At 37.0% G+C, this 17,422-nt stretch overlaps 1 protein-coding gene across 1 annotated transcript in view; it reads left to right on the top strand.

Annotated features, from left to right (window-relative positions):
• The window catches only part of LOC139322774 (SAM and SH3 domain-containing protein 1-like), a 629,849-nt gene extending 620,671 nt beyond the window's left edge, over nucleotides 1-9,178 (top strand). The window contains exons 16-20 of the mRNA XM_070951997.1: nucleotides 1,757-1,907; nucleotides 3,229-3,342; nucleotides 4,676-5,760; nucleotides 7,121-7,252; nucleotides 8,504-9,178. Coding sequence (XP_070808098.1) covers nucleotides 1,757-1,907; nucleotides 3,229-3,342; nucleotides 4,676-5,760; nucleotides 7,121-7,252; nucleotides 8,504-8,755 — 1,734 coding nt within the window. The 3' untranslated portion in view covers nucleotides 8,756-9,178. The remainder of the gene's footprint in view (nucleotides 1-1,756; nucleotides 1,908-3,228; nucleotides 3,343-4,675; nucleotides 5,761-7,120; nucleotides 7,253-8,503) is intronic.
• Nucleotides 9,179-17,422: the final 8,244 nt, after the last annotated feature.

Raw genomic sequence — 17,422 nt, 5'->3', positions numbered from 1 at the left:
CATCTCCAACTTGATCCTTCAGATTTTCCAATAGTGTACACATCACCACTGTGACTGAGTTCATTTATCTTGCTGCCAGATGTCTTCTTCTCTTTCCTTCCATCTTTGCTAAATTTTTCAGAAAACCAGATTTTTGCATAATACATCCAAAATATGATAATCTGAATCTCAAGTAATTTATTCAATGATCCATTGGCTTGTTTTCTTAGCTATCGCTGGTTTTCTAAGGTTTCTTCTCCAATATTGAAGATGTCAATCCTGACTTCAACTTTTGTTTTTATAGAATGTCAGAGGGAAAACCATTGCTTGCACTATTCTGGTCTTTGTAGGAATAAACACCTGATTTTTTTTTTCTCAAGGCCTTCATTGTTACTCTATGAAATCTAATCTGAGATCTGTTTCTTGACTGCTGCCCTTTCAACTGTTGTTAGTTGGTCTTAAAAGGGAGAAGCTATCCGCCACTTTAATATTTTCATTGTCAGTTCTAAGGCTGGTTGTACCAGTTGCCATTACCTTGGTCTTTATTGTTAAACTTAGTTCCATTTTCTCACTCTTCTTGATTTTCACTACTAGATTTTATTTGCATTTTCAGCTATCATAGCGTGATCAGTATAGGACATCATTGATATTTTTTTCTCCAATTTTAAAACCACATTCATTTTCTTGCTATTTTGAAACCACACTCATCTTCATTCAGTATGAATAAATAATATAGTAAGTCTATCATTAAGTACTATTTTTTTTTAAAATGAAAGGGCTTATGGAATAGTAGGCATTTCCTGAAAAAAATGTATGGCAACCCACAACAGTGCTGGGTAACCTAGTGCCAATGATAAAGAAACTTGATAATTAAGCAAATTTCATTAATTGAGTCAGAACTTCCAGATAACCCTGTGATTTTTGGGTAATACTGAGAACAACATTCTTTGGTGAGAATTACTTCTGGCTAAGCTTCAGTTCAGGAATTGAAAGTGCTGCCTCAGAGAAAGGCAAAATGCAAATAAAAGCTTTTTCTTGGTATGCAGCAAGATATATATTTTAAATATTGCAAGCCACCAGTGTATGGCACAAAATGGTTATATTTCAGATAAATTTAGAACCAAAGAGGAAGCAATGGACCAGGATAGAAGGGGGGTGCGGGATAAAGGGTGAAGAGTGCAAGAATATTCACATCAGGGATTCATGATTTGGGGAGGGCATAAATGGAAGAAATATTTGTATTCATGATACTAGCTGCCATCAGGGTTTTTTTTAACTATTACTTCAGAAAGCCAGTAAAGGCTTTCTTTCAAGTTGGAATCACATAGTCTCCATTATATCTTGAATGAAGAACTCAAGGAGTTAACAGATTAACTTCTTAGTCACTTCATCCCATGCATATTATTTCATCAGATGGACTACCTGTCAATGTGGCACATCAGTGAGGGAAAATTTCACATTGGCACTGAAGTGTGTGACAGCTGTGTTGCAGAGGAATTTTTATAGGGAATACAGAATGTAAAATCCACTGGAGTCAGAAGGAAGTGGAAATCTGTTTTGCTTGAGAGAGAAATAAAGGAAAGACTATGGATATGTTAACCTGTATTACTGCATATTGCTTTTAAAGCACCAAAATGGTATGATTCAAAATGTTCTGTGTATACTTACAAATCAGTTATAATATAGTAGTCAGCATCCACCGATTAGAAACAAAAAAAAAAAAAACCAACCTTGTGAAATATACAGAATTTGAAAGTAGCATCTCTCTTTGACACAGGAGCACATGCCAACCTTTCTGTTCAATGGTTATGAAGACTTAGATACCTTCAAGCTCCTGGAGGAAGAAGATTTGGATGAGCTCAACATTCGAGATCCAGAGCACCGAGCTGTTCTCTTGACGGCAGTGGAGCTCCTGCAAGAATATGACAGTGAGATAGATCTTCTCCTTTTTCAGTGCACAGCTAAGGATGTTACCTACTTGGGAGTTTGGAGAGTCTAAAATCATGGCTTGCAGGGAGCTAGAGAGAATGTAGAATAATCATAAACAGTTCATAAGTCACTGTGCATTGGGAAATTTCCATGGAGTGTAAGGTGCCTCATAACTAGAGAACCTGCCAAGGCAGGGCTTGTAAAGATCACCCAAGAAGAAGCCCACAGAGATGCTTCTCTGACCCAAATATATTTAGGCTGGAAAAGAATTCCCAGTTGTCCCCATTAGCACCTGCAAATACGCTGTCCCTAGTTTTTCAATTTAATTTGCATTGGTATAGTTATGTAGCAATAGCATGAGCAGAAGCACCTTGTCCATAGGAAGCACAGAGAAGGAGGATTGTTTTTCCAGTCTCCTGAATGCTTTCCTTCAGTGTGGAAATACTGAGAAATTCTGTGAAGACTTTTTTTTTTTTTTTGAAGACCTTGAATGTTATATTTCCAAACATGCCCAGCACTGACTATATTACACAAAACTGCTTAACGATGATAGCTAACATTTCTTAGTCTTCTCTCTTCTTTCTCATTGGCTTCTCGAGTATGTTTAAGCAAGTATCTCTAGCATTTATTTAAAACAGTGGTGAAATCTAAAATTTGTTACTACCGGTTCTGTGGGCGTGGCTTGGTGGTGGGGTTAATGTGACTGGGTGGGCGTGGCCAACTTTTTTTTTTTTTAACTTTTAAAACCATTTTTTCTACAACCTCATCGGCGAAGAGGTTGTAGAAAAAATACTTTTAAAAGCCTCTGACGACCCCAGCTGAGTTGCCGGATTAACAGAGGCTTTTAAAGAAAAAAACCCTCTGCCGATCAGGCAACTCAGCTGGGATCGTCAGAGGCTTTTAAAAGCATTTTATTTACAACCTCTTCGGCCAAAGAGGTTGTAGAAAAAATACTTTTAAAAGCCTCTGACGACCCCAGCTGAGCCGCGCGATCATCAGAAGCTTTTAGTTTTTTACTTTTAAAAGCATTTTTTCTGCCGAAGAGGTTGTAGAAAAAATGCTTTTAAAATTTAAAAAAAAGGCTCTTATGATCATGCGGCTCAGCTGGGCATGGAGGGAGGGGCAGGGATTTTTGCTACCGGTTCTCCAAACCACCCGCCTACCGGATCAGGCGATCCAGTCCGAACCGGGAGCATTTCACTCCTGATTTAAAACCTAAGTTGTTTTGCATGTTGCTTGATTTAAAAGAGAAACTGAGAAGCGTTTTCAATCTATGTAAATGCCACTTTCTTAGTTTTGCCATTACTGTTCTTACTCAAGGTAATAGTGACCAGTCGGGCTCTCAGGAGAAACTCCTTGTAGATGGCCAAGATCTCAGTGGATGTTCTCCCCGGGATTCAGGCTGCTACGAAAGCAGTGAAAACCTGGAGAATGGTAATCTCAGCTGTACTCATTTGAATTGCATGCCTAATTCATTAGCTTCTAAAGGAACACCAGATTCTGTTTCCAGGAACAGCACTTACAGAATTTCTTTTAGTGGCGACTTGGGCACTGCTTTCATTGTCTAACAAAACAATGGTTGCAGACCTGATTAGTGGAGACACACTAATTCTGGGGCTTGCACACTTTTCCAAGGCTCTCTGAACAGACCCTTTCCCTGCAGTGTCTATGGAGCGCTCATTTTTCAGCTTTGTTTTTGGTAGTTGCTTTTTTAATATTCCTGTAGTATAAAGGATTCCACCCCTTTCCTGCATGCAAGCTGTGTTGAATGAAGTTGCTCCACTAGCACAAAAGCATAATGAGGAAGTGCTTCAGATGAAGATTTAACTCATCTGCTTACAATAGATTGAGGAAATTATTCAGAGCCTTGGGGGTGGGGGGGGGGGGAGACTGTTTTCTAGCAAATGGTTTCTTTACTTGGTATGCACGTGGCATCCTTCTTGGCTCAAAGGGTTGTGTTGCTGAGCAGCTACTGGAGCCTTTTATGTAAACTGCAGCATGTCAAGTAGGATGAAGCACTGACAGCCTGCAAAGTGAGAAGCACCTGCTGTGCACTATCCCAGTGATCACAGCTTCTTTCAGCCTTTGTAAATGGAACACGCATCTTTCTGAAGAACAGACTTCAGCACAAGAAGTGGATGGCATAATATAGCGAAGCAAATATTCTAGGTTTACCTAAAATCATGTTGGCGCATAATATTTGCCAGGGATCTGTTTGAATCAGAATATCCACAATATTACATAGAAAGTGTTAACAGGGCTTACCATTTAAGATTACAAGGGGACATTTCAATGATGTGTTTCAAGCTATTTTTGCCATTTCTTCCTTTTCTACAGTCCAGATAAATACATTTATTGCATCCATTCATGTGGCTTTAGAATGATTGAGCAGAAGTTGTATCGAGTGCAGGAGTCTTGTTTCATTTGCCTGTGCCTCCAGATCTCTTAACTCTGAGGAACTTCCAGCTGAGGAATCAAAAATTCTCTCCTGAGAAAATAATTTCTGTTGGGAAATGTCAAATGAACTGGGGGAAGAAAAGATTAAATTGCCCCTTTTCATATACTGCTGTTCCGATTGTTATTTAAAACTTAGGACCTGGACAAACTTCTTCTGTACGGGTCACATATTCCTCAGAATTTTGTTTTTCTACATATACAGCAGAGATAAATAATAAAGCGTGGGTATCCCTGCAGGCAAGGAGGAAGCAGATGCCGATTTCTTTCAAAAACCTACTTCTTTTCTAAACTTTATTTCATTTTGTTTCAGCTAAAATACGGCAGCCTTGTCTCCTGCCCTCAAAATTAGCCAGTGAATATCATTTTAAGGATTTCCACAGAAACCCACTGGCGAATTTTCCAAATTTACCCTTAATGAAATCAACGGAAGCTTATCAGCAAGAAAAGAAAACCCAGTTCAGCTGTGTGCATCCAATTTCCAAAAACCGTCTCAAGCTGCCAGCAGCTATGGATCTCAAGAAGAAAGGTAGAAGTTTGCCAGTTGGTGTCTGCCGAAGCTGGGAAGTTTTAGAAAGAGCCCCAAATATGCCGATGTGGCCAAGATCCCATTCTCTCGGAGACCTTCATGGAAATATTGGCACTGGTAGTATAAAATCAGTGGATACTTTACCTCTGGAATCATCAAAAAAATCAACTGAGTCTGAAGGTGGTGGGCAGATGATAAAACTGTTGTTGGCTAATCAAAGAAAAGAGGTTGTTGATGCCCTTAAGGGGAAGAGAAAGGAATTCCACTTGTCAGCAACCATGCCTTCTACAAGAATGTTCCCTCAGGGTTTGCCCGAGAACTGTGATGCTCGGGCAGCTTCCCTGTCCTATGGTATGACCTGGACTCCTTTTGAAAGTTGTAAAAAAAGCACCCATGATCTTGGAAGAGCTAATACTTCTATCTCCAAAGAAAATGTGGAAACTGTTCAGAAGGATGTGAGTGAGGCAAAAATGCTACCTAAAGCGTCTTCACAGCCACCGCCAGTCCCTGCGAAAAAAAACAGAGAACGCATTTCTAATGGACACTGTCATCTCCCCTCAACTCTTTCTTGCTCAGATGTTCCGTCTTTGCCAGCAAAAAAAGTTACCCTACAGGGTTCCTCCAGTTCCCATGAACTGACTGCGTGCAGAACATTTCCTGATCAGGAACCCAAAAGTCCTTCCAGCATAAGGCCTCCTTGGTTGTCCGACCTTCCAGAAACAGCTAGTGTCCAGCAACATGTGTTAAAACTAGATCCTTCTTCAGTAAGGAAGATATCCTGTAATAGAGGACTGGATCTTGAAATGTTGATAGAAAATAAGCTGCAGTCTGAAGATATTGATCTTACAGAGGAACCCTATTCTGATAAGGTGCCAGAAAAATTTAAATTTTCCTAATGTCAATTCTTTGGAATACCTTTTCAATTTTTTTCACCTTTGGAATATCTTGTATCATACCCCAAATGCATCTATGCATTTTAGTAATCATAAAGATATACTCTGTTCCAGCAGTGAGTATAGTAAGCCATTTGGCAGAGCTATATACTATACTAAACAATTTTCACTGTTCTGCTAAAAGGTTTTCATTTTGAATATTAGTAATTATCAGTGTTGGAAATACTGTATGTTAAAAATGTAACAAAAGTTGCAAATCTGAACTCTTATGTAGTTTTCATGTAGTGAATATCATCTGTATGGCAGCACATAATGACCTACCAATAAAGGCCACTGTTTATGTATGAATATATAAATTTAGCCTTTATCAAAGCAACAAATCGTATCTTGTATATTGCTTGGAACAGGCTAAATGAAGCAAAGTTAGGAACATTCCTTTTTTGGTATCTTCAAATCAGCTTTGATCCCTAATTACTACCAGGACACGTTCCTGCTGTTTTCTTCGCAAAATTGCAGAAGCGTTTTGCCCTTGCCTGCTTCATAAGGCTGAGAGAGAATGATTGTCTCAAGGTTACCCACCTGGCTCTGGGCCTATGGTGGGACTAGAACTCTCAGTCTCTCAGTTTATAGTTTGATGCCTTAACTACTGCACCAGACTGGCTTTCCAGGGACATCTTAGATCCATCAATTTTCATGATAAAGTTGAGTGCATACTGAAGTCTGTTTTTTAAAAGTCTGCTTGCTTTGATTTTGTTTATCGAGGCCCTTTACACCAATGTTCTCCTCAACCTCCCACAATAGTATGCCTTTCAAATGTTTTTTGAGTTTAACACTTGTAATACAAGTCTGTGTGGAAATTATGGGAAATACACTTGGAGAGCAATAGATAATAGCAGTGATCTTTAAGGCTTCTTAAGGAATACCCAAAGGTGCTTTTCAAAAAACAACTGTATTTTCTTGGTTTTTCTTTGAAAACATTTTGCTTTATATCCAAGAAGTTTCTTCAGTTCTGAAAGATCTGAAAAACCAAGAAAGTCCAACTCTCTTTTGAAAAGCATCTTTGGGACAACCATGACCTGGATGATTGAGAATCTGCACAAACATTCTTAAGAAATAGATTTACTACCCAGTAATTTACAGAAAACCCTTGTACAATTACTGGGGGTGGAAATCAAATCATAAATATAGATGTGCAAATATATGGAACAGATAGTTGCCAAATTAAACTTCTTATAATTTCTTAAGGAACCATTACTTAATATCAGAAGGAACATTTTTGTTAAATAGAATTTTGCTTAATTCATTATAACTTGAATTTTCATCTGGACATCTGCAGCATGGCCGTTGCGGGATTCCTGAACCTTTGGTGCAAAGATATGCTGAAGACTTAGATCACCCTGAAAAGGATGTTGCTACAAACCTGGACCAAGTACGAGTGAAGCAGCTGAGAAAGCAGCACCGCATGGCAGTAAGTCAGCATTAAATCTCATTAAATCATTGTCTCTACCCCTCAGTGTGACTCTAGTGCTCCTCAACAAATTATCCATCACATTGTGTCTGAATGTCCATCAAGAGCCTACACCGAACCCAATGTCTGATTTTTTCAGTATAGACCCTGTCCTTGAATGGCTGGGTGGACTGGATATTAACATTTGAACTACTATAAATAAGTCCATGTATTTGCCATACACTAAATAAAATAAGCGTTAAATCCCCATGGCAAGTTCAAGGACCAACGATAAAAGCAAAGAAAAACTTAAGCCTTTTTGATATTTTGCCACTTTGAATTGTAGAGTGGGAAAACCTTGAACAGTTTGAATATTAAAAGATGCCGCTTATCTTTTCATTTTTTTAAAAAAAACTGCTCACATATAAAATTAGCCTATTTTGTTTTTTTGGCAGTGGTGACAACCTTCAACCTCCGCAGTACTAGTGAAGGACTGAGAGAAAGTTACTGACAGCTATCTCATTTTCCTTGATAGATGGTGGAATCTTTGCTTACATGCTACCTATCAGTCTGCTCTACCAGCACTGTGTAAGCAGCACAGAAATTGTTCCCAATGTATCACTGGCATCCTTGCCTTTAAAAACTTTTTGATGTTTTCTCTTATTTAACTTGCTGCTTCTGCAGGAACTGTTAGAAGCTGATAGCAAGAAGCAGATAACTATTTAGTGTGGAATTCCAGGTGATTCTTTACTAAGAGCCATGGTAGTGCAGTGGTTAGAATGCACTATTGCTGGCTAATTCTGCTGACTGCCAGCAGTTCGATTCTCACCGCCTCAAGGTGAGCCTTCCAAGATCGGTATAATGGGAGCCCAGATTGTTAGGGCAATATACTGACTCTGTAAACCGCTTAGAGAAGGCTGCAAAGCACTATGAAATGATATATAAGTCTAAGTGCTATTGTTACTATAAGTGTACAAGAATTTGGACGCATTATTTAATTTAAGGAACGCATTACTGAAGTCACCACAGAGAACTCTGAAAAAAAATTATTCAAAGAATAATTAATTTAGTGTTCTCACTATACCATTTCTCCACAGGAAAAACTGACATATGTTCTCACATTCTCTCACATGAAGATAATATGTATTCAGATTGAATTCAATAATCACAGCAGCTTCTTTCTACATGGAACAGATTGATGTTGCTTTTTCCTCAAGTTAGAGAAAAGGCCAAACAACAGCTTGAATTGTTTGTTTTTTTCTTTTGCTACAGATTCCAAGTGGTGGCCTCACTGAAATTTGCCGAAAACCTGTATCACCTGGAAATATCTCTTCCATAACTGATTGGCTAGTTTCTGTTGGCCTCCCAATGTACTCAGTCTCTCTCAGAGCTGCAGGAATCAATGACTTAAGTAAAGTGCCTTCTCTGTCACAAACTTCACTTCATGAGGCTGGCATCACTGAAGAGAGGCATATAAGCAAGCTTTTAGCAGCAGCGAGACTTCTGAACCCAGAGACAATTTAACCCATTCTGGAATATAGTATTTTTTCTGTTGGAAAACTTATCATTTCTTTTAAAAGCAATTTCATCATTATTTTTCCCAGAAAAAGCTTTGTGAACAGGCAAATCTGGTCCTCGAGAAGGCTGGAGTTTCATCCCTCTTCATATAAAACTTTAGTATCAGCTGTCCACAAGGAATTGTTTTTCCTCAAAGAAAAGGCACAAGCAATAGTTTTCGTTTGCTAAAGACTCTTAGCCTTGCTTTTGGCCATTACAAAAAAGTTCTACATTCTTGAAAAGTCAACACAAACATCTTCAGTTTTTGGGGAAAGGGGGTAGCAAATTGTAGATCTCTAGATACTTTGGTTCTATTCAAAGGCTAAAGCGTAGCTAACCATTAAGGATTTTTAATTCAAATTTATATAATCTACTGAGGGAAAATGTAACCACAACAAATGTATTAAAGATTAGATCTGCTCTAATAGAGGTTCCTTTCACATCCTTTCCATTTCAGCGATTTATATAAAAATATATTAATAAAGCTCTACCTTCCCAATATAGTTTCCTAGAAGGTGGAATTGAAGGTCAGAGTTGAGGAACATATAGCTTTTGAATTTCCCCATAAAAAGAAGATGAGGCATGGATCAACAGGTGAGGGCCACAGATTTCCATCTGACAGTAGCTAGGCCAGAGTTCTGAATTTTATACCTTTTAGCTGATCTTCATTGCAACTTACCAATTTTTTAAAGCTCCTTTCTTTAGAATAAAAGTAATTTTTAAAAGTTCTATTTAGCAGCCAGTTTTAATTTGCCTTAAAATGCTTTTTGAGCAGTTTACTTACCAGCCTTCAGATTTACAAGATTGTTGCAGTTTTAATTTACCAATAGCTTATTTTAAATATTTCCTATATCTCACAACATCTCCTTGTGTAAAGTTGCTGTTTTTTAAATTGCAGACTTTAGTTCTCAGGCTAACAAGATGTTTATAGCTGTTAATGTTTGCTGGCATTACTAAAAGGCTGAAAGATATTTTGCCTTTTGTATGTACATAGATATATATAAATATGATAAAATGCTTTTCCATGTTAATTGCAGTTTTGTGTATTGTGATGCATTGTCGTTCGGTTTGCTGCAGCTTTGACTTGGTATCCTGACCATATCAATGGTACATGGGTTGTCCCGTCTGCCCCAAAGAAAACCTAACTGGCTGAATAAGCAAAATATCACTCATCATCTAGAGAATCAGAAAAAGAATTCTACATCAGTGAGATTTTGGGGGTGGAGGGAACTCTCAAGCTATAATTCCTGTAAAAATAGCTAAATCTGTCTATTATTAGATATTGAAATGATTTACTAGAATGGGTTGCTGGAGCAAACTGGTTTTGTTTTGTTTTTTGTTTGTGGTACCATGTTCTTGTTTACTAAAACTATTAAACTATACAATGTAAAATCTCTTCCTTGTTTCTGTGAATATAGATAAACTTTATTTTTGTAAATGATCAGGCATATTATATACCAAATAAGTTTGACACTTCGATTGTCCAGTAGTACCTACTACTACTTAGCTATAATAATGGCTTTTCAGCCCCAATAGTTTGAAGATGTAATGGACTCAGTCTAAGCCTGGGTCCATGAAGCCTGATTTCAGATAATTTCTCATCACCTCTTTGTGCCTCCCATTGCATTACCTCTAAAAAAGAAATTGTTTTACAAAAAAATGCAATATTCAGCTAAGAATATTTCTGCAAAGCATAATTCTGCCTTTCCAAGAACTCTTTCTCACCAGGTATCTTTTTCCTCTTATTGTCTTTAATGTATCAAGTATTTGTGGAATTTTACTAAAAAAAAAACACCTTACCATTCCAACCTTCACTATTTTATTAGTTTATTCTGACAAGCACAAAAGTGATTAAAGATTTCTACTCACAAAAGGAAAAAAAGGAGTGTGGTGAACATTTCTTCTCATGTACAAATTTATTACTTTTTAATTAAATTAACGGATGACTTTATATGCAGAGAGATGTGCTCCGCATGTAGATTGTGTGGTTATAGGCTTGTAAGATTAGCTGGAATTCTCATTTATTTGTAATATACTGTAGAAGTTGATTTTTTAAAAAAATTATTACCGCAAACAGTTTAGTGGAAGCAGCCTGCAAGGCAGCCACAGTAATATGTCAGGGTATAAACAATGCCACTAAGATTTCACATTTACAGAATTACAGAAGGACAAAAAAAAAATCAATATTTTATACATCTCAAGAAGTATATTCATTAGGAAGGATATAAATTGTTAAACTGAGAACAGAAGTGCACAAATCCAATGCTGGTTCTGTTGATATTGCTTTATACTTTTTAAAAATAATTTTAATGTGTTGTTTATTCCTTTGTTTCACATACACACAATCCTTATGAACAGAAATTACATATTATTTATAGTATAACAACTAACGCAACTGCTGACCATTTCCGTGGTATTCATATTGATTCTGAAAAAGTGTTAAATCATTTAGTATTTCCATGTTGCAGAGAAAGTCTAGATGATAGAGAAGTACCCCCTAGGTTGGAAGCTGTTAACATTAAGCTAGACTCTTGTATTGATCTTCTACAGACAGGTAGGACCATTTTAATATAATGGAGGATGGTTTTTAACCAGCAGTTAATCAAAGAGGCAGCAAGACATGCTTCACAGTCCTCCTGAGAATTGTTCTAATTATAAATTTGCCTTTGGGTGCAAGTGGTAATGCTGTAAATAAAGATATCAGAGCACAACTTCTCATTAATCTTATTTATGCAAACTGTAGTGCAGCAATAAAGGTCAGTTCACCAAGTCATAGCTGTACATATGTATTGTATATGTATTTTTAAGCCACATATTTTGTCCATACTAAACCCCTAAATGCGATTTATTTGGGAATTTTTTTAAAAAACCAAGTTATGTAACAACTAACAAAAGTTGCACTTTCTGTATATTTAAATAACTTATTTTTCTCCCATTTACTGTTCTTAAATAATGTAAGTAGATGTAATATACCAGCATCAATATGTTCTTGCAATTTGCTTCCATTGCAGAAAGTTGTGTAAAGAGAAAAAAAACGGGGGGAAAAATCTTACAGATGTGTAAAGATTACCATGCTGTTTTACATCAAGAAAAGAAGCAACAAAATGATTCTGTGTGTATGAAAACAATTCTACAATTATGTACTGTTGTTCAAAGGAAAATAAAATTCATGTTGATATATTATCTTTTTAACATTCTTTTATATGCTGCAATAAAAATGGAAACGATAAGGCAAAAGAAGACTAGAATTTTGCAGAAGTGTTAAGTTTGAAAGAGCTTTCAGATGTTGGAAAAGTGTCTTCCTTAGCAATCTGGCATGTAGGCCTCGCGGCTGCCACAATATACCACTGAAAAGTTCAGCTGACAGAGATTCATTGGTATATTTCACTGATCACTTGGGAAAGAGCATTCTGAAGATAGATGTGGAGCTATCATTCCTGGATATTTTCCCAACAAAGATTTTACCAGCCATGGGGTGAAGTGGTTATTGATTATGAAACCTATTTTGCAGCCTTCGTTTCAATACTTGGTGTCCTGGGATATCTATTGGTATATACTCCATTTTAAGATTATATTCGGTCTTAATCCATTAAAATTAAACCAGTTGGGATCTGAGATCCTTCAGATTATGGTCCTGAGGGGTGGGAATTATCAAAGCACAGCTTCAAAGTGAGGCTCCCCTGGAAATTCAGTCTGGTCCTATTCTCTTATCATTTTATTTATAACTGTTTTTTAAACTTGGCAACTTTTAAGATGTGCGGACTTCAACTTCCAAAATTTCCCAGCCAACATCAAATTGCCAAATTGAAAAACAAATGCATTGTTTTCCCAAATTGATACTTACTATCTCCATAAACAGGCTTAATTTAGTCAGGTAATGTTACTAAATTAAATAGTTATTGCTTCAAGTGACTGACTTAGTTTATATTTTTGCTCTTTTACATAGCATTAAATATAGCAGCTAGTGAATGTTCTGTATTTAGTAAAAATACAATGAAAAAGTGCATTTTACACAATGTATATGAAGTATAAACAGTATCATTCCATTCCATGAAATCACCCTAATGGTATTAGTACCTAGGATAAAAATATATATTTCAATTTTTAGTACTGAAGGCTATTACAAAAATTTGCAAAGATACAATACAATATATGGTGGAAAAACTGGGCCACAATTAACAATTATCTAGGATCATACTAATTTATACACTGCTCAGATTGAACATATCAACTGCCATTTTGCTATCAGTTTGAAATTTTCCCTGGGACGTTTATCTTATTTATAATATCATCTTTTAATGTTTATACAGATTGCAGATAGCTTCCAATGAAGTAAGACGTGACAGTAAAACCAGAATATATGGATAAAATATAGTGAATTTCAAGGAAATATTTTAAAAAATTAAACTTCAAGAACTTTATGAAGCAAAGCCTTCACAGGTAGACCTCACTAAATGGTTGCCCTGTTCAGTAAACAAAGTTTCAGTAACATTGAAAAAAATAACTTTACAACCAGTCCGGTTACAATTTACAACTGTTGTAGTATCCCCCCAGTCATGATAGAAATTCAAGCATTTTGCAACTGGTGGGCATTTACTATAACAACATCCCACAATCACATGATTGACATTTGTCAATCACAGCCAGCATCTGATAATTAATGGAGAATCTGTTAGTAAAATTGCCCAATTGCAATCACGTGCTATCTTAAAGACGGTGGGTGTTTCTTCTTAATGATGCTGGAACTGACATCATTAGTCCGTTGTGGTTTTGTGGTGTTTTTCTTAATATCAGTTGCTTAGTGATGAAGTTTTTGCCAGTTTCAATTGTGGTCATTCAGTAAGGACCACCTGTATTAAGTTGCAAAAGATAAGATAGGGATTACCATCTATCTAGTAGGATGTTCCATCGTTAAAGATCAGACTCTTAGAAAAGCCTCACTTTCAGTCAAACAAACCTGTCTTTCAGATTTAGGTAACTGTCAGGCAGCCACTTCTCAACTTTATCAATCATAAAAAAAAGGGAGAAATCAGCAAAAATTGTAAGCGTCCTTCTTCTGCAAAGTTAGTTTGTCATCCATCTTCATCCCTGACTCAGCAATTCATTCCTGCAAGAGGGCAACTTTCCAGCAAATGGAAAGAGGGCATTCCCTGCAGGCATTGTTATACTTATGATACAGCCACAGGCTGTATTTAAGCTACTTTTCAGTAACAAAATAGAAATAAAGAACAGCATGACTCTAACAGTCCATCCTTTCCTATATTCTTTTAACAAGAGAAGAGTTATGTCTTCTGAAGAGGCTGCAGCTGAGGTAGTTTTGGAATCTTGTCAAAATGAACGTATTTTCTGTTCCTTCTGTGATGGTATAAGCCTGATAAAATTTTAGCAAAATTACTTGTGGATTTACAAGAATATATACAGAAGTAAGGAAGTTGCTTTCAGAAAGCCATCTACAAACATTCTAACACTGTGGTATCAATCTGGCGTGGGCTTGAATGCATCATGTGCAGGACACGCTCACTGCAGCTCCAAGAAGGGGGGGGGGAAATCGTGAAATGTCATATGACGGCAACTTGATGTTGCGAGTTTGACACCAGTGTTCTAACAGAAGTGAGGAAATGCCTTAATGATCTTGTATCCTTCCCAGCAACTTTGATATAATCCAGATAATCATCATGAACATTTTTTGGATAATATGGAATCTATGCAATAGTTAGCTAACCAGAAATTGCTATAAAAAAGTAAATTCAGATTTTTAGAGATGGCAAAATATTAATACTCTAATCTTCTTGGCAGCTGTTCGGTTTCCAGACTGTCCTGTTTCCAATCTATTCCAAATACCGCATTTTTCGGAGTATAAGACGCACCGGACTATAAGACGCACCTACCGTGAGGTGAGGTGAGGAAAAGAAGAAAAAGAAATCTGCCTCTGCCTCTGAGCAATTTTGCTTCGTTGCAGCAAACAGCAAACAGCCTGCTTTACTTTCATTTTTGTTTTCAGCATAGCTTGATTAGCACAAGGGGGAAAAAAACCTGCTCCAGCAATTTACCTCTTTGCAGCAAGCAGCAGAGCCCTGCGCAAAACAGCTGAGAGCAAATCAGCTGAGAGTCAGGAGACCGATCCAATCAACTTATGCTAATTAGGCTGTACTGAAGCTGAAAGGAGCTGTTTTTTCTTGCTGTTTGCTTGCAAGGAGGTAACTGCTGCGAAGCAGAGGCCAAAGGGTGGGGGCCAGTGGGTGGGCGGGGCTATATTCGGTGTATAAGACGCACCTAAATTTTCACCCCCTTTTAGGAGGGAAAAAGGTGTGTCTTATACTCCGAAAAATACGGTAGTTAAAACAATCCAATGGCTGCTTAGTGAACCAAGATGTGACAAAGTTGAATGAAATGTGGATTTTGTCTGGAAAAGAATATCCCTAAGGAATATTTCACAGCAAATGCTTCTTTCAGACTATTTTTAAAATATTCTTGCTCAATAAAATGGCAAATCTTGTTTTGTGAAAATTATAAAATTGCAGTGGATTGAACATGAAACAAATAAGACAGCCATCAGCAGATTCATTATATGAGACAGGCAGTGATATAAGTTTTGTAAATTAAAACAAGAAGACTTGTGGGAACTAATAGTCTCACAGAAACACCCCAGGGCATTGACCAGATCTCTGTTCAATTTGATTTTGGCTTAAACATTCTTTTAATTGAAAATAAATTAAAACAAGAAACTGGCTTGCTGCAGTCACAGCCACCAGGATCATCTTGTTTTTTTAAAAAAATACTTCTAAACCCCATATATGCCTCATAGGCATTCTTTAAAAATAAAATAAAAAAATGAGAAAGCATAAAAATAATTATGCATGTATAAATAAATTTATAAATTGGGTGTTTTAATCTGTGTTTCGGCCGAAATATTTAATAATTTTAAGGGATTTTTTTTAATATTTGTATTATCTGTATTTTATCTTGGCTGTTCACCACCCTGAGTCCTTCGGGAGTAGGGCGGTATAGAAATTTGATTAATAAATAAATAAATAAATAAATAAATAAATAAATAAATAAATAAATAAATAAATAAATAAATAAATAAATAAAAAAAAAAAAAAACAAGTGCCTAGAGCAAAACCTTCAAAAATTTGCTCACATATGCGGTACAAATAAATGGGTATATTATGAAAAGTTGGGAAGATGAAAAGATGGCGCCATTGAAGTCTAAAGGAGTAGTGGGGTCTAACATTTTGAAGTTGCTTTTGACTGTTTTATGAACACGGTACCATTGCATTCATAGGCCCTGAAACAAGGCCCTTACTTTGGTCCCAAGAGAATGTCTATCATACCTTATTTTTCTTCATTAGTGAGCAAACGTTACCTACTTAACCCCCTCATTGCTTGATCCAGGCTTACTAGTCATCAAATGGGCTAACTTACATAATGTGTCTAAAATCAAGCACCTGTGACTTCCTGAAACAATGAAATTGGGAAATCTGTGGCTCTTTCAGTGCTACTGGCTGCTGCTGCTGGAGTCATGTAATTTTCATTTTTAATATTCCATGATGAGTTTCCCAACTAGTCTCGCAATCTCTCATTCCCTCCCCCAGGCACCAGTAGCCATTTACCTGAAGGGAGGGGGGGGAGGGAGGAAGGAAGGAAGGAGGGAAGGAAAGAAAGATTTCCAATGTTCCTTGCCATAGTCCCACAAGAAAACTCAATGGTGAAGCCAGTAGGAAGTCACTCTTACTCCCACTGTTCTTTGCCCACACCAGGAGTGGGTTCCACTTACCTTCACTACTAGTTCACAACGGGAACATGCGTGCGCTTCTGTGCATGCACAAAGCGTCCGTGATGATGTCTGGGGAGTGGGCAGAGCCTCCCACCACAATTACTACTGGTTTGCAAGATCCGGACCAAACCGGTAGCAACCTACCACTGGCCCACACTTGGTCATTTTGTTTCTCTGTTTAAGTAAGAAAATAGCTCTGAAACTATGACCCAACCGATAATGGGTTGTCTAATGGTACAATGGTATATAGTATCCTGACAGGTTGGGATTATTTAAATTCTGTGTTAAAGCATGACCTTAGTTGACAATTATGAAAAAGTACCTGCTGATATGGTTTCATCCAATGAAAAGATCACCCAGATAATTCTTAGTTGGATTTAATGAATGTAAAGGACAAGTAAAATAATTGCACTAAGAGCCAATGAATGATGACATCTAAATGCACCACAAATTAGCTAAGGACTGGTTCAGAACAAAACTAGTGTCTATTTAATTCCTGCAGGAATTAAATTTGACACCAGGAATAATCAGTGAAATCATTCTAGAAAGAGCAAAGAAAGGAGAATAAAAGTGTAACTTGAGAAGAAAGAAATCTTGATTGCTATCAAAATCAGAAGCCATGGACAAGTATTTAGGCTTGACAGATGAAGGCTTAACAGAGCAAGATGGGTCAAAATCCCAAGAAGACAGAACACAACCTCTGGAAAAGCAATCATGAGAAAGAGACATTTAGAACTGAGCTTGTGAACAAGCATAGATAGCTGCTTTACTAGAAATATGACTTAATTCCACTTTTCTTTAGTCGGTGAATTCAGCTGGGAAGAAATTAACAATGTTGTTATACGGGGGAGGAATAT

Source organism: Pituophis catenifer, unplaced genomic scaffold (assembly GCF_029215685.1).
Source record: "Pituophis catenifer annectens isolate HBS135680 unplaced genomic scaffold, rPitCat1.0.hap2 SCAF_1, whole genome shotgun sequence".
NCBI classification, from domain to species: Eukaryota; Metazoa; Chordata; class Lepidosauria; order Squamata; family Colubridae; genus Pituophis; species Pituophis catenifer.
This window is presented reverse-complemented; position numbering and strand designations above follow the sequence as displayed.